The 23577-nt window shown below is 38.8% G+C and overlaps 2 protein-coding genes across 3 annotated transcripts in view; both read right to left on the bottom strand.

The window, feature by feature from the left end:
* Nucleotides 1-12271, bottom strand: part of TDRD5 (tudor domain containing 5) — a 107900-nt gene extending 95629 nt beyond the window's left edge. For both annotated transcript variants that reach the window (XM_063106407.1, XM_063106408.1), the window contains exons 1-3: nt 12040-12271; nt 11020-11421; nt 8653-8846 (exon numbers count right to left, since the gene is read on the bottom strand). In XM_063106407.1, coding sequence (XP_062962477.1) covers nt 8653-8846; nt 11020-11421; nt 12040-12271 — 828 coding nt within the window. The remainder of the gene's footprint in view (nt 1-8652; nt 8847-11019; nt 11422-12039) is intronic.
* Nucleotides 12272-17018: 4747 nt separating this feature from the next.
* LOC134384011 (small ribosomal subunit protein eS4, X isoform) lies at nt 17019-17832 on the bottom strand. The gene has a single exon (XM_063105619.1). It carries the CDS (start codon nt 17823-17825, stop codon nt 17034-17036), a length of 792 nt encoding a protein of 263 aa, XP_062961689.1. The 5' UTR covers nt 17826-17832; the 3' UTR covers nt 17019-17033.
* Nucleotides 17833-23577: the final 5745 nt, after the last annotated feature.

The following is a 23577-nucleotide window of genomic DNA, read 5'->3' as shown; positions in this document are numbered from 1 at the left end:
TTTTCTTTGATGAAATTAAAGAGACCAAAAGTTCTCAATAATCTTTTCTGATTTCAAAGATAGAGACAGGATCTGATAAGCATGCAGTCAGTCAGCTTACCTACAAAGAAAGATAAGCAGACTGGCCAAGGAATGTCAAAATATGAATAATCTAAAAAATGGGGAAATCACTATGAAAGGAATAGAAGTGAACACTATATTTTGGTAGTAGGACTATGAATAATTTTTTCATGCTGAGTTTTCCAAATTAAGAATTTCCTTCACCGTTTAAAACAAATTTACAGCTTCCACCCTCCTGCCATAAACAACTAGAACATCAGGAAAACATATGAAATGACAGATCAGAGTTTGGGAACAACAAGGATACTAAAATCTGCAATACTGAATATGGAAATGGAGTAGCAGAGAGAATACCCCTGGAAATGATAGAGGAATTTCCTAAAGTTTCTTGATGAGTACTAATCTGTGCAAATGGGGGAAGTTTTTTGAGGCTTGATAAACATACAAGAAGCAACAGACTGAACAATACCCAGAGCTGCAAGGGGGAAAAAAAAGCAGTCTAAAATAGGTATAATTGTAATCCTGAAAAGAGAGGAAAAGGGAGAAAAATATGAGGGTACTGCAGAAAGTTCATGGAAGATTCATATTATTGTTTAATTCTACTTTTCCACAAACTTTCTAAAGTACCCTTATTTTTAAAGACAAAATTTTCTAGATTTCATTAAAATTGTAAACTACATATAAGAATCTCAGTGATACAAGAAGCTCAATGATCCTGAGCAGAAAAAACAAAAACTATATCAAGGGACACCAGAATCAAATTGCAGACAACCAATGAAAAAGAGAAAATCACAGGAAAAAAACCCACCTTATGTACAGGGCAAAGATAAGTATGACTATAGACTTATTGTCAGAAACTATGCAGATGAGAAGACAATAGAATATTACTTCTGAAGTGCTAAAAGGAAAAAAACAAAACTATCAACCTCAAATTCTATACCCAGCAAAATTATACTTCAAACATGAACACATAGACTTTTTCAGATGAATGAAAGCTGAGAGTATTTGCAACAAACAGATTTACCTCACAGAACATGTTAATTTTTCAGGCAGAAGGAAAATTATACTGCAGAGAAATTTAGACACAAAGGATTAGAGAGCACCAGAAATAATAAATATGGGTAACCATAAGTTTTCTATTTGATTTTTAATCTCTTTTAAAAAGTGACTTATTCAATAAATAAACATTTTATTATTTAATATTAAAATAAGTATTTTTGTTTAAAAATATTTTTGAAGCAAAAATAACAATGTATTAAGGGGTATATAACCTGTGAATTGAAGTGTATCACAACAACAGAAGGAATGAGAGGAGTGAAATGCAAATTTACCGATCTAAGGTTCTTATTCTACACATGAAATGGTATATTATGAGGACCAATTGTCATAAGATTAAAATATATGTTAAAAACTGTAAGGAATCTACTAAAAATATAAAAGAGATAAAATGGAATCATTAAAAAAAACTTAATCAGGAATAAGGCAAGGATGTCCCTTCTCACCACTGCTTTTTAACATCTTGATAGAAGTCCTAACTAACGTAGTAAGACAGGAAAAGAAAAGAAAATGTATACAGATCGGGAATAAAGAAAGCTGTCTTTGTTTGCAGATAACATGATCATCATCTATGCAGATCTGAAAGAATTAAAAAACAAAACAAAACAAAAACCTTCCGGCACTAATAAGCAATTTCAGTAATGTTGCAGGATACAAGATTAATATACAAAAGTCAATCACTTTCCTACATACCATCAATGAACAAGTGAAATTTGAAATTAAAAACAAAATGCCATTTATATAAGCCTCCCATCAAAAAAACACTTAGGTATAAATCTAATAAAATATATACAACAAGATCTATATGAGGGAAACCACAAAATTCTGATGAAAGTTATCAAAAAAGAACTAAACAAATGGAGAGATAGTCCATGTTCATGGATTGGAACACTCAATACTATCAAGATGTCAGTTCTTCACAACTTGATCTATATATTCAATGCAATCCCAAGCAAAATCTCAGCAAGTTATTTTGTGGACATCAGCAAATTGATTCTAAAGTTTGAGGCAAAAAACCCAGAAGAGCCAACACAATATTAAAGAAAAACAAAGGCAGAGGACTGACACTACCCAACTTCAAGACTTACTGAAAATCTACAGAAATCAAGACAGTGTGTATTGGCAAAAGAACAGACAAATAGACCAGTAGAACAGAACAGAGAGTCCCAAAATAGACCCATATAAATATAGTCAACTGATCTTTTGATAAAAAAATAAAGGCAATACAACGGATCAAAGACAATCTTTTCAACAAATGGTGAACAACTGAACATGCACATGAAGGAGAAAAAGAAAAAGAACCTAGACAAAGACCTTACACCATTCACAAAAATTAACTCAAAATGGATCACAGACCTAAATGTGAAATGCAAAACTATAAAATTTCCAGAAGATAATAACATAACATAGGAGAACACCTAGATGACCTTGAATATGGTAAAGACTTTTTATATACAACACCAAAGGCATGATCAATGAAAGAAATAAATGATAAGCTAGACTTCGTTGAAATTAAAAACTTCTGCTCTGTGTACAACAATGTCAAGAAAATGAGAAGTCAGGCCAGAAACTGAAATAAAATATTTTCAAAAGACACATCTGATAAAGGACTGTTATTCAAAATATACAAAATAAGAAAACAACCCAATTTAAAAATGCGCAAAAGACCTGAATAGACACTTCACCAAAGACCAAATACAGGTGACAAGTAAGCACATGGAAAGATGTTCAACATCTTATGTCATTTGGGAAATGCAAATTAAAACAGCAATGAGATACCACTATACACCTATGAGAATGACCAAAATCCAAAACACGGACAATACCAAATGTTGACAAGGGATGTAGAGCAAGTTGGGAATGCAAAATTGTACTGCCACTTTGGAAGACAGTTTGGCAGTTTCTTACAAAACTGAACATATTCTTACCATACAATCCAGGAACTGCGCTCCTTCATATTCACCCAAATCAACTGAAAGCTTACGTCTACACAAAAACTTGCGTGCTCGCTTCGGCAGCACATATACACAAAAACTTGCACAGAGATGTTTATAGCAGCTTTGCTCATAACTACCAAGACTTGGAAGCAACCAAGATATCCTTCAGTAGGTAAATGGATAAACTGTGGTACATCCAGATGTTGACTATTATTTAAAAATGAGCATTCAAGCCATGAAAAGACAGAGGAACTGTAAATGCATATTGGTAAGTGAAAGATCTAAAAAGGCTACATGCTGCACAATTCCATATATATGACATTCTGGAAAAGACAAAACTATGGAGACAGTGGTTGCCAGGGGATTAGGAGGAGGGACAGATGAAAAGGCACAGCCCAGAGGATTCTTAGGGCAGTGAAACTTTTCCGTGTGATATTACAACAGTGAAAACATGCCATTACGCATTTGTCAAAACCCGTAGATACACAAAACCAAGAATGAACCCTAATATAAACTTTCTACTTTGGGTAATGTGTCAACACAGGTTCAATTATAACAAATGTGCCACAGTGGAGCAGGAGGTTACCCATGTGTCAGGAGAGGGATATATGGGACCTCTGTACCTTCTGCTCAATTTTGCTGTGAATCTAAAACTGCTCTAAAAAAATTATTTTAAAAAGTAATCCAAAAGAAGGCAGGAATGAAAAAATAAACATAATAAAATCAAAATGGTAGATTTAAATCCAACCACACCAGTAATTTTTACATTAAATAAAATGTTCTAAACACGCCCATTAAATGACAGATTATCAAATTAGATTTTATGATAGCAGGGCAACTATATACTGCCTACAGGAAATTCATTTTAAATATAAAACAAGTAGGTTAAATGTAAAAGGGTGTAAAAAGATATACACAACTAACACTACATCTAAAGAAAGCTGGCGTGACTATATTAATACCAGATGAAGACTTCAGGACAAGGAATATTATGAGCAACAAAGAGGGACATTTTACAATGATAAATGGGGTAATTCATGAGGAACAAACATGTAACAGTCCTGAACATGTACACAGCTAACAGATTCAAAATATCCAAAGCAAAAACTGATCGAACTAAAATGTAAAACAGAAAAATCCACAATTAGAAGATTTCAACACTCCTTCAGTAATTCATAGGGAAAGTAGTAAAACTACAGAAATCCTGAATGACATTTTAACTGACTTAAGTGACATTTATCAAACACTCTACCCAAATATAGCAGAATACACATTCTTTTGAATTGGGTTGTGAAATGTTTACCAATATAAACATATTCTGAGCCATATAACAATTCAATAAATTTAAAAGGAATGAAATCTGACCTATGTCCTTTGACCATAATGGAATTAAATTAGAACTCAGAAAAATCTCTCAAAAATTCCTAGATATTTGTACATTAAACACACTTTTAAATAATCCAAAAGACAAAGAAGAAATCACAAGGAAAATCAGAAAATATTTCGAACTGAATGAAAAAGAAAATACAACTATCAAAATTTGTGAGATGTAGCTAAAGAAGTACTTAGAAGAAATTCATAGCCCTAAATGTTTATATTAGAAAAGAAGAACCAAAATCAATTACCAAACTTCTACCTTAAGAGCAAGAAGAGGAAATTATCCCAAAGTAAACAGAAAGAAATAATAAAGTTAAGCATATAAAATCAATGAAATAGAAAACAAAAATAAAATAAAAAGCAATAAAACCAAAACCTGGTTCCTTGAAAAATAAATGAATAAATCTGTAGTGGGGAGAAGTGATGGTGGGGGGTTGGTGAAGAGAATATTACCATAGACCCTACAGACCTTAAAAAAGTTGAGGGAACATGATCAATAACTTTATTTCAATAAATTTGACAACCTAGATGAAATGGACAGCTCCTTGAAAGATAAAGTATCAACGCTCATTCCAAAAAAAAAAAAAAAAAAAAAAAAGGAAAGTCTGAACAGTTCTTTATCTGTTACTGAATTGTAAGGAAATCCCATGTCGTTTGCTTCTCTGATGAATTCTATGAAATATTTGGTAAGGATATCAATGCTATACAAACTCAAATAAAAGAGGTGGAAAAAACTTCCCAACTCATTTCATGAGGCCTGTATTCCAAAACGTGATTCCAAAACCAAACAAAGATGTTAAAACTACAGAATATACGTTATGAAAATAAACACAAAAATCCTTAACAAAATGTTAGCAAATTGAATGTAGGAATATATAAAAAGGATAATACAAGATGGCCAAATAGGATTCATCCAGCAATATAATGATGGCTTAACATTAAAAAATATATGTATAATTTAAGAAGAAAAGCCCTATACTCCAATGGATGGAGTAAAAGCATGATAAAATTCAATGTGCATTCATGAAAAAGTTCTCAGAATCAATGTGCATTTATGAAAAAATTCTCAGAAACTAGGAACAGGAGAGAATTTCCTCAGCCTGATAAATGGCATGTATAAAAAAGCTACTATTAACATCACAGTTAATGATAAAAGACTGAATGCTTTCCCCCTATAGTTAGGAACAAGACAGGAATTACTACTCTATTTCTATTCATATTATACTGGAAAGCCTAGCCTGTGTGGTAAGGGTGAGTGGCGGAGGAGGCATAGAGATTGAAAAGGAAGTAGAACTGTCTTTACTCTCAGACGGCATAATGGTCTATGAAGAAAATCCCAACTCCACAAAATAGCTAATAGAACTATTTGAACAATCGAATCATATTAAGTGAAATAAGCCAGGCACAGAAAGAGAAATACCATATATTCTCACTCATAGTGGGAACTAAAATAATAAACATAGAAATAAAAGAAAGAAAGATACAATAATACACTGAACTTTCAAAAGGGCAACTGAAGTTACTAGAAGCAGAAAGGGAGTTGGGAGGGAGAAATGGGTAAAGGGCTACGAATAGCAATTACAGTGTATATTATTGAATATAATAATTATTCTGATGTGAGCATCACATATTGCACATGAGTACTGATGTTCAATTCTGTACCCCACAGATATGTACAATCAACTTTGTTACAAATTTTTTTTAAAAAACTGTTTGAACAATAAAATTGAGTTTATCAAGTACCTTGATTCAAGGTCACAGGACACAAAGTCAATATACAAAAAACCTGATTTTCTATATACTAGCAATGGTTAGTTAGAAAATAATTTGCAAATATCACTTATAGTAGCTTCAAAAATATGAAAGATGTAAGGGATAAGTTTAACAAAATATATGCAAATCTTGTGCAATGAAAACAATAAAACACTGCTGAGAGAATTTAAAAACCTAAATAAATGAAGAGATATACCATGCTCTTTAATCAGCAGACTCAATATTTTTAAGATGTCATCTTCTCCCTAAATTTATCTACAGATCCAATGCAATTCTAAACAACAATCACAACAGGCTTATTTATTTTTTGGTAAGAACTGACAAGCTGATTTATATTACATTAAATATATATGGAAATGCAAAGAACCTAGAGTAGTCAAAGCAATTCTGAAGAACAAAGTTGTAACATTTAACTATATTATTTCAAGATATTGTAAAGCTACAGCAATCAAGAAGTGTAGTGTCGGCAAAAGGACAGACATGTAGATATATGAATCAGAGCAGAGTACCAAAACAGAAACACACATGTATAAGGCCAACAGATTTGATAGAGGTGTCAGAATGATAGGGTAGTCCAATGGGGACAGTCATTTCAACAAATAGTGCTGGAATAATTGGCTATCCACATGCAGAAAAATTTGATCCATACCTGGTACCTTATACAAAGAATAACTCGAAATGGGTAATAGACCTAAAGAACTAAAACCATAAAACTTCTAGAAGAAAATGTTTGTGACTTTGGATTAAGCAAAGATCTATCAGGTAGGCAAGAATCATAAGAGAAAAATATAAATTAGACTTCATCAAAATTAAAGATTTCTGCTCCACAAAAGACAGAAATAAGGAAATGAAAAGACAAACGTAGGGCTGACCCATGGCTCACTCCCAAGTGTGCAGTGCTGATAACACCAAGGCCACGGGTTCGGATCCTATATAGGGATGGCCAGTTCACTCACTGGCTGAACATGGTGTTGACAACACCAAGCCAAGGGTTAAGATCACCTTACTGGTCATCTTTAAAAAAAAAAAAAAAAAAAGGCAAACATAAAGCAGGAGAAAAGATCTGCAAAACATGTCTCTGACAAAAGGACTTGTATCTAGAATTTATAAATAATTCTTCCAATTCAATACAACGTCAATTAACCTAATTTAAAAAAAGAAGTTAGCCAAAGATTTGAACAGATACAAAGATATGACAAATACGCATATGAAGAGATGCCCATCATTATATGTATTATCCAACTTAAATTAAGACCATAATGAGATAGCACTACACACCCACTCAAATGTCTAATATTTCCAAAATTGACAACACCAAATGTTAACAAAGATGTGGTGCAACTACAACTTTCATACATAGCTCATGGGTACATAAAATCATACAGCCACTTTGGAAGACAGTTTGGCAATTTCTTATAAACATGAAATTTCCATATGACCCAGCAATCCAATTCCTAAGTATTTACCCAGGACAAATGAAGTCTATGTCCATACAAAGTGTATGCAAATTTTCATTGCAGCTTTCTTCATAATAGCCCTAAATAGGAAATAACCCAAATATCTAATGGGGAACAGATAACAAATTGAAGTATATCAGTATAATGGAATACTATTCAACAAGAACAAGAAATTACTGACCTATCCAACAACTTAGATGTGTCTCAAAAGCATCCAACCAAGTTAAAGAAGCCAGAAACAAAAGGCTGGACATTGCTACATAAAATTCCTGGAAAGTCAAAATTATAGCTATAGAAAGCAGTGATCATCTGTTGCAGATGGGGAAAGAGACTATGAAGTTCTATGAAGGAACTTTTGGGGGATGATGGAAAATGTTCTATTTATTTTGATGGTGTTTACGTGATTAGATATATTTGTCAAAAAACTGTACATTTAAAAAGGTAAGTTCTACTATATGAAAGTTATGTTACTAAAAGCTAATTTTTTTAAATTATAGAATAAACACTGTTATGTCTTGAATTCAATTTCCATGTGCTATTCTGAGTTCTACTTAAATTGTTATCATGCTAACCTAACTGAGCCTTTGTTGGTTACAGGCTAGTAGTTTTTATTCAAAGTCCTTCAGCATCATAATCACAGAAAAATACCAGGATTGTGGTGCTCAGGGCCAGTCATTCAGGTGAAGATATTCATGAGGTAAGTTGCAAATATGCTTCTATAACTTTGGTGAGAAGCTGGAACTAGAGATAGATTTGGGAGTCATCTGCAGAAAATAGCAGAACCATGGAGTTGATAAAATTGTACTCTTTTTTCACTGCCATTTCTCACTTCTTACTAATGCACAGAAACATATGAAATGCTTAGTCAAATCTGAAATAAGTGAATAACTTCAATTTTTAAAAGGTCAGCTTTTTCATCGGAGTTAAGTGATAAACCATGAATTTTAAAACAGATTTTCAGTATATTATATCTAAAAACTCAGATAACTCACCTGGTTTAATTTTTCAGTGTAATTCAGCCTAGAAGTCTCCACTGCATTTAACCTGGAAGTGTTCTCCATGTTCAACATTTGCTTTGGTGCTTCCATGTTTGAAGTGGGTTGTGAAAAGCTTGCTTTTTCTACTGGGGAGCCTGTGGAGTATGACCCTTCGTGTTTCATTCTCAATGGCTGGGTAAAATTTTTACCTTTTGTGAATAATGGAAGAGAGAAAAATTGTCAGTAGCGATTTCTAGGTTATTTTCTGGTGGTTACACATAGAGGTTAACTAGAGCTAACTGCCCTCAACTTAGAAGTAAAAATTAAGAAAGCTTACATTTTTATACTAAGCCAATAAAACTTACCTACAAAGAAAGTAATTAGTCATTGTAGTGGATTGAATTATGTCCTCCCAAAACTCCCTGAAGCTTGAATTGTGTCCCCCAAGTTTTATGTATTAGAAACTTACCCCCACTGTGACTGTTAAAAGGGTGGGCAATCCTATTACGGTAATTGAAATGTGGAGCCTTAAGTCGGTGATTGGATTGTAGGACCATGCAGTAGTGAATGGATTAAAAATGTTGGTCAGCAGTGTGGTTCTGAGGGCTTTAAAAGAGGAGGAGAGTCTGTCTTGCTCTCTCTCTGCTCTCTCTGCTTTCACCATCTCGCAATGTGAGACCCCTGGGTCACTGTCGCCACCACCAGATGGACTTTGGACTTCCTAACCTCAGAAATTGTAAGCAATAAATTTCGTTTTCTTTATAAATCACCCAGTTCCAAGTATTTTGCTATAAGCAATCGAAACGGACTTATACAATCATCCACAGAAGAAAACCAAGAGATCGTAAGTGTGTTACCAAAAAGGTTGGGGCTATCTCAAATTCCACTTAAGATCACCTGAATATAATTACAGAGAAGCAGGATTCGATTGGTAAAAACCTTAAAGGTGCATCACATTTAGGAGGTCAAAAAGTCTCCAAGTAAAGAGTCTGCTTAGAACTATGCTCCTCAAACTGGATAACTACCGAGAAGTATGAAGGGGAGGGGAAGTGAGAAGCTATAGAATAAAGGATACTATTCCAGAATATAAATTTTTGTCTTCAAGATTTGAAGGAAGGAGAAATACCACCGGAGAGGCATATTCTGTTGTACAACATGAAAGATATATATCACTGGACCTCACCATGGCTTAGCTCTTTCTTTACCCTAAAATCAAGCTCAACAAAAAACCTAATTATTTCCAAGATATCTGATGATAGGAAGGAGGGGCCATGGGTTCATGCAGAACATGAACCACTAAGAATATTCACCCCATTATTCACAAGTTGGCAAACTATATAACTCATCCTCTTGTAAGTTTGAATGCATGAGTTAGTCTCCTTAAGTTTGAGCACCTCAAGAGTACTGATAAGCACCTCAAGAGTACTGATAAGGTTGAGAGCTAGATTCAGTGGCTTCTCAGAGGCTCTTATCTGACCAGAGCATATCCTCATATCTTCGAACTACATTACCCAGCAGAGTTAAAATATTGGTTTATAAACCATGGCACATTCTTGTAGTTCAACTACATTAATCTAAATGCAGATTTTGGAGGAAAAAAGAATCCCTGAAATAGGCACAGAATCCTCCCACATAGGCTCCCCGTCTGCTCAGTGTATAAACTCTACATTGTCAAAGATCTAAGGAGACACTACGTAAATGATCACACTGGTCTTCGGAGCCTTTAAGAGAGAAAGCAATTAGGTAGAAAAGCACTGGATGAGCAGTAATAATTGCTGTGTATCTAACTCTAGCCAAAGTCATTTAACCTTCCTGAGCTTTGGTTTCCTCATCTATAAGAGAGAGTTACTCACTCTACATGTCTATGGTATGATAATGAGGATGCAAGGTAAAATATTATACAAATAAGGTGGTTATCATTACACTATATAAGTTATTGAAGTGCCTTTTAGGATATCCCCAGTGACGGTAAAGATCAGATGGGCTAATACTACTAACAAGTATTATTTTTAACTTTTCATTTTCCATGTTATATCTTCTTTACATGAACACATAACTAATGTTCATGTACAGTGTTCTAGAGAGAACTGATCTTGTTTTTTTAATAATAATAACTACCACTTACTAAATGCCAGGCACTTTACAGAACTCATCTCATGGTAGGTCTTCAGCTCAACCTCGAGAGGCAAGTTATTCCTGTTTTAGAGACGAGGAAGCTAAGGCTTAGACAGATTAAGTAACTTACGTAAGATCACTCAGCTACCAAGTAGAGCCAGGTTTCAACTTCAATAAATTCATGGAGCTATTACATACCCCTATATGTGCCACACCACTCCAATATTTGCTGATCTGCAATATAATTAGTAATGCTAACATGCTTACCTGCTGGCCATCCTCTTTCCTCTGATACACTCTTCTTTAGCATCAACAGAGAACCTGCTCTGGTCTGCACTACAGAAATGACATCTGAAGCTGCATTCAGCACTTCAAACATAGAGAAGAATCCATATTGCACATATTGGAATGATCGCCCAAATCGCTTGGCAAATGCCTTTTCAAAATCAGAAAGGAGAACAGGAGATACTGCCAAGAGGTCTTTCAACTCACTCTTCACAACAGCTGGAAGAACAGGGGGCACGCTTCCTCGGTAAGGTACCCGCCTTTGAGAGCTTGGCCCAGAGCAAACACCTGCCCTTCCCTTCTGCATGGAGTTTCGAACCTTATGGCTGCTCCTCTGCTTTGCAACTAAACTTGCTATGCCTTTGGTGGATTCATCTGGAATGGCTACGGAATGTGAAAAAAAAAAATCACGTTTAAGTGAAAAGGTTACTCCCTTTTCTACCCTTTGTATCTGTGACAACACAAGACAATTTTTAACTCTCCAAGGAGCTATTTATTTATCTAGGTAGCACAATAAAAAACCCTCAGTTCCTCCATTTCTTGCATTTTGAGCAACAGCTTGCTTTCTTCTCTATCTGTGGATGAAAAGACAACCCAATGGATTATCATTAGGGCTAAATAACTCCTGAAAGATTTGAAACTCTTGAGATGAACTTCCCTACAATGTTTTTTTGTGCTTCATGGAACTTAAAACATGTTTTTACAATTTAGAAGACCCACTGTTAGGTTTCTCCCAACTTCAGGTTCGATAACATGAAACCATATGCAAACTGTAGCTTTTGTGAACGCACATTTTTCTGGGGAATGGTCTCTTATTTTGCTGAGGCTCTAACTTTTCCCACAACCTCACAGGCACCTATGGTGCACCCCTTCCCCATTAAAATCCACTGCCTGAGACATAGAATAACTGCAGAGCCAGAACAATTTTTTACTAAGTGATTTTTTTTTTTTTTTTTTTTTTTTTTTACAAAGTTTATAGACCTTCGAAAACCTTAAACCTACCTTTCAGTATTGTAGTACCATCCCTACAGTGGCAGACGCTAACAACATCAGGCATGTCCAACACCAGCTCCATAGTGGACCGATACCCAAGGATCCGTAGTGGTAGATGGTTGCCAACCATCAAAAGGTACTCCTTTTCCAATTGCTGTGAGGTCAAACCATCTTTGGTGGAAATGAGAAGTGACCTTATTTCCTTCCTTAGACATTCCTGTATACGCTCTTGTTCAGACATTGTACCCTACAGGATTTAAGACAGAAACACTGCTCATAAGGAAAAGCGGACAAACCCATTAAAAAAAATTTTTTAAGATGACCAACAGGAGAACGTAAACACCTGAGATGTGAGTTCTGAAGGTGATAAAGCAACACTGGGAGGGAATTCTAGGGCTTGCTCATCGCAAAGCCCCCCACAAATCTAACTGGAAATCTCAACCTGGGTGGATTAACCTACGTGTGTCTCACCTGCCACTGGCTCGCGTGTGATTTGTTAACTGGGTTTGTGGTGGGTGCCATTCTCTGCATCAGACAGAAACTCTCGTCGATGACTCTCTGGGAGCCAGGACTAGGAAATAAGGCAAAGGTAACACCGCCTTCGCCAGTGCACGGAGAAGGCCCCACGTGAAGACCGTCCCGCCAGCAGCTCTGTCCATCCCACACCCACCGCAGGCTCCCTGCTTCCTCTCAAGGCAACGACTAGTCCTCGCCGCCTCCTCCCCGCTTTGCCCGGAGTTGGTGGGGAGGTCCCCTTCGCCGCCCCCAACCTCTCTCTCCGCCCCTAGCAGCAGGGAGTCCTCCTTCCTCTCACCCCGGCGGCAGTCCGTGACCCGCGGCGGCAGGAGACCACCCCTCTGCGGCCCGACAATGCCAGGCGCCGCCCTCACCCGTCTCGCCTCGCCGGGCGCCGGCGCTGCCGTTGAAGGAGGGGAAAGGTCAAAGGTGCGCTCTCAGCCAGCCGCAGTCAAATAGCGGCTGCGAAGGCGGCCCCGCGCGCCTGCGCACCGGGGCCCGAGGGCCGGCAGGCGGCGCCCGGGGCGTCACACGCCATCCCCTAGGGCGCGTGGCGGGTGGGACGGTTGGGTGGGACTGGCCGCTCGAGGGTCCGGTCTGGGGGTCCACCCCAGTCGTCAGGCCGCTTGACCGGCCTGTCAGCTGGCGTGGACCGCCTTCCGGGGTCGCCGGGCCTACTTCCTTCCAGGCGGCTGGAAGACGCTAGGTGAGACGGCTGCCACCTCCCCGGCAGGGACAGGGGCAGGGGCCGGGCTGGCCTGGGGGCTGGCAGCGGGGAGGGGAAGGAGGCTGCGTGCTTCCTAAACAGGGTGTGCCTCGGAATCACCTGTGGCGCTCTTTAAGGGGAAAAACGGATGCCCAGGACTGAATGAGAATCACCAGAGGTTTATTAAACCTATACCAAAGGTCTGGGTTTATTGGGGGTGGGGGGAATTACAGGACATTCTGATATTTGGTTGAGAATTACCGCGAAGCTAGATGCAACTTTTGCTCCTGGAAAGGGGGGGTGGGGGGATTGGAGGACTTTTTGAATGAATAGAGAACATTCCAGGTGCCACTGAGATAAAAGAGTTGAGAGACTAAAGAGCATGTGTAGTATTTGGATATACTTTTGGCATTCGTGGAAAGAAGTTCTTGAAAACCAGAAAACACTAGTTTAAGAGATACGGAGTAGAGAGGCATATAGTATGAGGGTGCTTCAAAAAGTTCGTAGAAATATAGAATTAAAAGATAATGTGAATCTTTGCAGGAACTTTTGAAGTACCGTCGTATAAAAACTTTTACCTAAAAATATACAATCTTATTAAAGAAACGAGACAAACCAAAAGATAACCAAGGAATGTGAATCGAGAAAAAGACGTGAGCACACACATCTACCTTATCTTCTGCCTAAAATTCCATGACATAATAAAATTTTTTAAGAAACCTATAGGAGCAAAATGTTCCATCAATGAGCCCAGAATATTAAGGAATCCCTGAAAGAAAATAAAGAAGATATAAGCTGGTTTTTAGCAGAATGGGCAGGGCTGAATAGCAAATTCACCAAAAGGAAAATTATGAGACATGGAAAATGGATCCAGACATTACAACATTTGAATGACAGAAGTTATAGAAACAAAGAACAGAAAGAATGGTGGTGTGGGTTAGAGTTGAATAGAAGAAAGTGTTCCAGATTTGAAGAAAAACACTAATCTCCTTCAGATTAAAAGGGCCCACTGAGTCCTTAGAATAGCTAATGAAAAAAGATCCTATCCTAGGCAAAGCCTAAGAGAAAGGGAATCAAGAGATTTTATATAGAAGTGTTACCTACAAAGCAAGAAATTAGATTGCCATTGAATTTCTTAATGGAGCAATATCTTCAAAGCTGAACCTGGAATCCTTTACCCAGGCAAATCAGTATTAAAGAGAGGAGAAAGTAAAATCATTTTCAGACATGAAAGGATTCAGAAAGTTTATCTTCTCATTGAATGACTTAAGAATGAATCCTGCAAAATGAACAATAAAAAAAAGATAGTAACCCGGATTCTCATCCCCAATTATCTGAGATAATAAGAGGTGACAGAGATTGAGCACTTATTATGTGCTTTTTCCATAGATTATCTAACTTTCTTCCCAGTAACTCTGAGAAAGCTACAGTTATGATCTCCATTTTAAAGTGAAGAAACTGATATACAGACATGAACGAAGAGTGATATACAATAAAAAGAAAATTTATGATTGAATCAAAAAAGTTATTGGTACATAATATAAAGAGAGCCATTAAAAAAAGATATTCTGGGAAATCATCATATTGAAGGGATACCTGCACTCCCGTGTTCATTGCAGCTCTATTTACAATAGCCAAAATATGGAACCAACCTAAATGTCCATCGATGGATAACTGGATAAGGAAAATGTGGTATATATACAGAATGGAATACTACTCAGCCAGAAAAAAAGAATGACATTCTGCCATTCACAGCAACATGGATGAGCTTGGAGAAAATTACGTTAAGTGAAATAAGCTAGACACAGAAAGAGAAATACTGCATGTCTTTACTCACACGTGGGAGCTATGAAAGAAAAAAAGAAAGACTGCAATAAAACATTGAACTTTCAGAAGGAGAAAACAGACCTATAGATACTAGAGGTGGGAAAACGGGAGAGGGAAGGAGGTTAGGAAGTAACTGGGTAAGGGACAAAAAGAATAATTACTATTTGTAGTGATGAACATACTAATAATATTAATTTAATCATCACATACTGTACAAAAATACTGATAGCTCTGTACCCCATAGATACGTATTATCAAAAATAAATAAATAAAAATATACACAAATAAATAAAACGATATTCTGGAGCTAAATCCCAGATCAATAATTGCAAACTAAGTGTTGGGCTGTATGAAGCTGCTTCATTAAAGACATCCCATTGGGAAGAGTAGCTACAATTGAAGTCACCCCTTGCATGGGTTTCCAGTAACCAAGACCCATCAGTTTTCTGTGGTGGCTGACCTGTGAAGTGAATGAAAATGAGGTGGGAACCATCACAACTTTCTCTTCTTTGATGATGACATTTACTCTAGTTCTCCAGGTGTGCGGTATTGTTTTCCGTGTACTGTTTTGGCACCCCACTTGGTGCTTCCTACCAAAGTAGCCCTTATTCCGTGAGTGAGTGTGCCAATGAATTTTCAGTTGCAAGAATGAAACTATTCCACCTATCCATTTGATAACTAGGGTCCATAACCATACGATGAATTCACAGGTCCATAGCCCTGCCTGAAGGTGAACTTGGGCCAGAATTCAGTTCATTTATCACCTAACCCCTATAAGCTCAAAATATTAATGGCAAACAGTGACATTTGGGGTCCCAGAAATTAGTGTTTGTTTGGAATTAGCAAGTGATAGTCACTGAAAAGTTTGGGTATTTCCTTTTTTCCAGAGGTGTTATCCATAAGGGATGGCAAGGTACAGCATTCCTGCAGCATATTTCTTGAGGAATCTTTGGGCTGTGCTCAAAAGGCTCTGGATCTGGGATGTGAATTAGTGCTAGGATTAGAGTGACAAGTCATGTCTTTCTCCCTCATGAGAAGCCTTTGTTTCCCAGACCTAGAGCTGTGTTTTGTTGGTTTGTTTTGTTGTTACACAAATCAAAAAGACTTAGCGGTTGTTTATTGAGTTCATTCTTTGGGATCCTACAACTAATTAACCACAACCAGAGAGCTGTGTGTCAAAGCAATGTGTTTTCCACCCCGCTGCTTATTATAATGACTAGAGCCCACTTTTCTTCTGATAATTAACTGCCTCCACCTGGTCTCCTCCCAGCCTTGATTGCATCTGGAGTGTATTTTAGTTGCAGCATCTCCTACCACATTCCTGTCAGAAAACAGCCAGTAAAGGGGTGTGTGTGCATGTGCGTGTGTATGTTTAGAGCTGCTGGAGCTTTAATGTATGCCTTATAACTAAGGTGAGAGAATCTTTTGAAGAACATAGTGAGGGAATGATGAGTTAGAAGCACATGATAGAACCCATAAACATTCCTGCCTCCCAGTTTTTTTTTTTAACATTATGTCCATTTTGCAGCCATTTGCTGCCCTTGTTCTAGTCCATTTCCCACAGCAATTACTGCAGGCCTTTGCCGTTGCTCTCACACTTCTTACCCCACTCCTGCCCCACCACTATAAAGTGGCTTTGCTCCAACCCGCAGAGAAAATGGAGGCTGTCACACTTGAACTCCCTGAACTTCCAGCCCAGGCCTCTAAACTAGCCCCCTCACTCTTCTGGTCTTAGTGGGTGAGGGAGTCATCGATCCTTCTTTTGATTCTATCCCCCCAACTCCTCTAAGACCATGACCTTGCCCTTTGGTTATTACAATCCTGTATATTCAACATCTCTTTATAGACTCCTTTCCTATAACAAAATTATGCTCTGATCTTTTTTTTTTTTAATCACGCTGTATTATCTTTAATTAGTACACAAACATTTCTAACATGTCACCCAGAGACCATTTCACCCACTGCTCTGTTTGGCTGCCAGTCTCTTATCTCTCTCTTCAGCAATGGTGAGGCGGATACCTTTTCCTCGGGGAAGAGAAATCCATGGTTTGTTGCCTTTACCAATAACAAAAATGTTGGAGAGCCGGGTGGCAAAGCTGTTACCATTGGCATCTTTCACATGAACCACATCGAAAGAGCCAGGATGTCTCTCTCTGTTGGTAATCACACCAATTCTTCCCAGGTTAGCACCTCCGGTCACCATACACAGGTTACCAGTGTCAAACTTGATGAAATCTGTGATCTTGCCAGTCTCCAGATCAATCTGAATGGTGTCATTCACTTTGATGAGGGGATCAGGGTAGCGGATGGTACGAGCATCATGGGTCACCAGGTGAGGGATTCCTTTTGTGCCCACAAATATCTTTCTCACTTTGCACAACTTGTACTTGGCCTCCTCAGGTGTAATACGATGCACAGCAAAACGACCCTTGGTGTCATAGATCAGACGGAAATTCTCTCCAGTCTTATCAATGCTGATGACATCCATAAAACCAGCAGGGTAGGTTATATCAGTTCGGACCTTGCCGTCAATCTTAATGAACCGCTGCATACAAATCTTCTTTACTTCATCTCCTGTCAGGGCATACTTAAGTCTGTTCCTTAGGAAAATGATGAGAGGGAGACATTCTCTCAGCTTGTGGGGACCGGTGGATGGACGAGGAGCAAATACACCAGTCAGTTTATCCAGCATCCAATGCTTTGGAGCTGCTACCCTCTTCAGATGTTTCTTGGGACCACGAGCCATGGCTGCACTAGCACGGAAAGAGCTGCTCTGATCTTTTTTTATCTTACACACACACACAAAATACAGACACAGAGAAAAAAAGAAAGAAAATGAGAGAGAAACAAACACTTTCTCTTGAGTTACATCCCCCTCTAGCCTTTCCTTCATGGCCAAATCCTTGAATGAATAGTCTACGCTCCATTTTTTTCTACTTTTTCATCCATCATTCACTACTCAGTCCAAAGTAATCAGACTGCTAGTCCGGACATCTTATTTTTACCAAAATCATCAATAACACATCTACTAACTGATAAATTTTATGGACTTCTCAAATGCATCATAGATGATGTCTGCTGTTTATTATTGGTGTCCCCTCCCTTTCTGAAAATCTCTGTACGTTTCTATGATGACTCCCCAATGGGGCTTGGCTCTTAGGTTTCTCCAGGTGATCCTGATGCATGCTCTAGAGCAGTTTCCCACCTCTGGTGCCCTGAACAGATGACAGGTATGCAGTCTGACGCTTCTTTTCTCAGCCCACAGGGGTAGCTTGTGGGTTGGGGAGAAGGGAAGCCCTGAGAGCCTCCAGTCCAAAGTATCCTCCACCCAGACTTTTCAGAAGGCAACCAAGTGGGGTCAGCTGGCATGCCCACAGGTCTCCAGGTGGCATGGTAAAAGCCATTGAACAACCACCGATCTGCAAGAAGCTGAGCGCTGCCAAGGATCTACTTCTGCCTCAGGGCTGCCACATGAATACACAGCTCACAGTTGCAAGGCACAATGCAGAGCAAGGCCTGTAGGGAGCAGGGGGCAGTGGGGTTCCTGCAGGGCAACACCTGGCACTTTTAGTAGCATCTACGCCAGCTGCACTATGACTCCTTTTATCATTATTTTGAAATACTTGTTATGAAAAAGTTTGGTGGGATTTGAAATCTATTTGCATTATCACAAGAAATATCAAAATTACATTTGTTGATTAAAGAAAAGATAATAGATCCTTTTTAAGTTCACCTGTTAAAACATTTTAAGTCATTGTAAAAATGGTTTTAAAAACTTTTTAAATCGTGTGAACATGTTTCTCATCAATGGTAACAAAAATTTACAGAACTTATTTAAAAGTCTTGCTTAGGAATTTCACGTAGCCATTTTGAACAAAATTAATACTCGTGGAAGCACACTATTTTATGTGGGGGTTTTTTTTGTTTTTTTGTTTTTTGACCGGTAAGGGGATCGCATCAGCACGGTGTGGTCAGCAAGCACCACGCTCAACCAGTGAGCACACTGGCCATCCCTATATAGGATCCGAAGCCACGGCACTCTCCTGAGTGAGCCACGGGGCCGGCCCACACTATTTTAAACTGTGAAAGTTTTATTTGCATGCACATTTAGTTTACTGATATTGAATCCCTAATACTTTTTTTTTTTAACCAATTGTATATCAAAAATATAGTTAATTTTCTCACCAAGCCCTATGTAGATGCCCCCAAATCCCCTCAAGTTTGCCCCAGTATGCCATCTAAATAGTATTATATTCTGGTTGCCTCCATGACACTGAAACTGGTAAGGGACAAAATAGAGTCCTCAGGGTCACACAAGCCACCAGAAATAGGAAATGTGTCTTTAGTGATGGGAACAGAGAGATTATAATTGAAGTATATTGGCACCAGAGCTTCCCAGGATCATTTTTCCATGTGCTGCTTCCTCCCAGCAGAGGACAGTGCAGCCAGTCAGCAGCTAGCGAAAGATTCAGGATCTTGGCCACAGAAACATGATCATTCCTGAGCTTTAGACCTAAATAACCAATTGCCTACTGTACATTTCCAGACAGATATCCTACAGACAATGCTAGCTCAATAACTTTGAAACTGAGCTTACTGTGCCCACCTACATTTAGACAAAATCTGTTTCATCTCTTGTATTCCCTCAATTGGTTGTCAGCCTCATTCACCAGTCATTTTGACCAGATTCTCCAGAGTCATCACCTTTTCCTCTAAACATATCCCGTATCTTCTCACTCGGATTATTTCCACAGTCTCCTTATTGATCTCTCTGCCTCCATCCTCTTCCCATTTCAATTCACCCTCCACCTTGTCCACAAAGTAACTCTTCTCAATTACAGATCTGACCATATTATTCTGTTCCTTGCTTAAAATGCTTCAATAACTTCTTTTGCCTATAAGGTAGATGAAAAGCTTTTCATTTCTTGGGCTGCCTACCTCCCTGGTCTCCTCTTTTGCCAATTTGTCAAGCCACCGATTGACCTGCCATATATGAGGTGCCATCTTTTGTACTGCTTCCTCGGGCTGGAAGGCCCTGCTCTCAAAGTCCACCTGAGGATTACTCACTCATCTTTTAATATGGCCCAGACTGGATTTCCTCTGACTCCTCCCAGGTAGAATTACTCGCTCCTTTGTGTCCTCCCACTACCATATAGATCAGTGGAGCAATTTTGACATAAGGAGCACTTGGCAATGTCTGGAGACAGTTTTGTTCATCACAATTAGGGGTAGGGTGCTACGGGCATCTAGTTGGTAGAGGCCAGGGATGCTGCTAAAGATCCAACAATCCACAGGACAGACCTGTACTACAAGGAATCATCTGGTCTAACATGTCAATAGTTCCAAGGTTGAGAAACCCTGATATAGATCCTCTGTCATAACATGTACAACACTTTATCTCACCTATCTGTTTACATATTTGTCTCTCCAATAGACTCTAAGTTCCTTGATGGCATGCACCATGTCTAACCTTTACATCCTCAGAGATGAGCAGTCCTAAACATATAGTAGGTATTCACTAAGTATCTGTGGAGTGGATTAATAAGCAAACAGTTAAGTAAGTCTTATCTCACCACTGCATCTAACAAGCTAACACCTGCATCTCCAGGCAAAGAGGATGGGAACATAAGACGCTTGAGGACAGTACAATTAGGGGAAGTAGGTCTGCCACAGAAGATGTAGTTATGACCAACTGCTTAGCCTACTTAGGTAGAAATCTCCATCTTACTCAAGTCCTCCATCGCCTCACTGCCCCCGATCTATAACCCCTGAGATCACCAAATTCTGTTGATTATCTCCCTAAGTAATATTTCCTGAATCCAGGCCAGCCCCACTGCCAAAGCCTCAGAGCAGGCTCTCATTAGCAACACTTTCCCAGACCACTGCTGTGCCCTCCTAGTTGGTCTCTTTGCCATCTACAAATTGAAAAAGTCAAACTTAATAAATCCCTATAGTTTCTAGCTCTAAAACGATAAGATTTGTAATTTCTTCTAGTGCCAATGAATCCAGCTTTCCCATTATATAATCCTCATAAATCAATATTTGCTCCTTCATTTATCCATACCAATATAGAATTTCAAAACACTAAATGGGGATAAGTATAATAATTTAGAAAGCCTTGCAATCTGTCATGACCTTTCATCTTGGAAACATAAACTCAAAAGTCAACAACTGTAATTGGTCCTCCCTTCTAGTAAGTCCATTCCCACAGATGTCCATCTCTTAATAAATCCAAATAAGGAGTAAAGTATTGAGTTTAAAAATGTGTGCACATAATATTTTCAACAAAGATGAGCAACACTTTCAATTAAAAAGGAATCTGAAAGAAAACAGAAGCATCATTAAAAGAGTAGATGAAGCCAGCCAGCTAAAGACTCATATGCCAGCTCAGCACTCCCCTCTCTAACTCCTTCACCTTCCAGAGATGCTGTGTTGACCTTTTTACCATGGAATGTGATGCACTTTCCCATATATTGTCATTGTCATTCATAAATCCCACAGACTTATGTTATTAGCAGGTGCTTAAATTGCTATTATATATGGATATAGAAAACGAAATAAAGATTATGTAACATGTCTGGGGTCTCCTTTTTCAGGAGACTGAGAATAAGTGCCCAGCATGGGCTCCAACACCTTGTGGGGCCTTTTCTCATTGGTTTTTGTCCTACAAGAAATTTCTCCATCTTACTAGGAGATAGAGTACAGTTTGGAGAATATCATTTGGCCAAATATCCTCCTCATTCTTGGAGTAAAAACTGAGGTGCAATTTTATAAGAACTAAGGCTCCAGATCAAATTAATTTGTAACAGAATCAAAGCTAAGAAAAAAATCAATAAATGCTACAGTTTTCATGCTTTTCCTAGCAGGCGAGTTTCTACAGAATGATAAACTAGTTATGTTTAATAGCAAATATTAACTTGGGGGAATACTAAATAAACACGACATTTTTCCCTGTATGGGCCAAATGCAGCTTCAGAATATTTCTCAATATAGTGTTCCAGGCAAGAACTATTAATTGAGGAAGGCACTTGAGAGGAAACATTTCCCTTCCCTTATGTAGCCCATGCAATAATCAGGTTTAGAGAGTAAAAAATTATTTAAATTACTTTATTACTAAACTTTGAATTATTTTATTCCCAATGGCTTGACCCGGAACACACAGAAGAAAGTAGTGGCATAGTTTTTCCAGACCCACTTGAGTTACCTCAGGTCCTCATTATTTAATAAGATTTTTGAGAGGTAGAAAAACAAAAAACTATCACTGTGTGAACTTAACACATATTGAAAAATTAAAACTAAGTTAATATTATTTCTATCATCATGTGATCTGAGCTATTTGAGTAGAATCATAAATCTTGTTTGAAGGGTTATCTTGACCAACTTCCCATTCAGTGAGAAAAAAATTAACAGGAGTAAAAGAGTAATAAATCTACTCAATGTTTCAAATTCCTCAGAAGCTGGTGGGCCAGCTCCCTAGTCTGCTTCTGGATCCAGCCTGGCCGGTGAACCTTGAAAAAGCTCCAGCCTTCATCAAGGAAGAATGGGAACAGGGTGTATGGCAGGCACAAAAGTGTCTTTTTCCTAAAAATAGAAGTTAAACCAGAACCCTTCCATTCTATGATTCTTTTTTTTTTTTTTTTTTTTGTCTTTTTCGTGACCCGCACTCAGCCAGTGAGTGCACCGGCCATTCCTATATAGGATCTGAACCCGCGGCAGGAGCGTCGCACTCTCCCGAGTGCGCCACGGGCTCGGTCCCCATTCTATGATTCTTCAAGAAGCATTTCATCATCAACGGCTTAAGCATTAATAAAAACAAAGAAACCTGAATAGTAACGGTGGAGTTTTTTTCTCCCCTTTAAAAATATTAATATCAGCCAACGTCATTATTATTTAATGTCTTAGCAGAAACCCCATAGGGCCAGAATATGAAGAAATAATTAGGGAGAGGGGAAAGGCATCCCTGAGAAAACTCCAAGGGGGGCAGGGAGGGCTGCAGGAAAAGCTTCTACCTTAAAGTTACCCTAATTCTATGACCTTTTGCATCCCCTTAAGCTCTCTAGCGTTACACTAGGACCACATACTCTATTTCCTACAATTTTTACAAATCACAAAGCAAAGCGCCATCACCCGGCAGCGATGTGCGGGCCTCCGTGGTATTTCAGGCAAGCGAGCTTTCTCTACAGCTCAGATTTTCACTTACAGACCACTTTTAAACGCCAAGCCCTGGCACACGGGCTCTCCCACCAAACTCTCGTTGCGTGAGCGTCGCACCCAGTCTTGGGGGTTGGCGGGCACTGTCGTCAGCTCCCCTGAGAAACAGCTGTCCAGTTTCACGGTGAGCAGAGCCACTGCCCAGGGGCCCCGCCCCGCCCCCGCCCCGCCCCGCCCCTAACGGTTCTTCTGCCCCCCACCCCCACCCCCCGGGGCGCGCCTCTCAGACGCGAGGGCGACTCTGCAGGGCCCGCGCTTGCTGCTCCGGCTGCCCGGGAGTTCGGAGG

This window comes from Cynocephalus volans, chromosome 8, assembly GCF_027409185.1.
Source record: "Cynocephalus volans isolate mCynVol1 chromosome 8, mCynVol1.pri, whole genome shotgun sequence".
Classification (NCBI taxonomy): domain Eukaryota; kingdom Metazoa; phylum Chordata; class Mammalia; order Dermoptera; family Cynocephalidae; genus Cynocephalus; species Cynocephalus volans.
Note: the sequence above shows the minus strand (reverse complement) of the source record. Positions and strands in the feature narration are given on the sequence as shown.

What these genes read in the sequence shown, in the direction of transcription:
- LOC134384011 (XM_063105619.1), bottom strand. Translation starts at nt 17,825, where the DNA reads ATGGCTCGTGGTCCCAAGAAACATCTGAAGAGGGTAGCAGCTCCAAAG.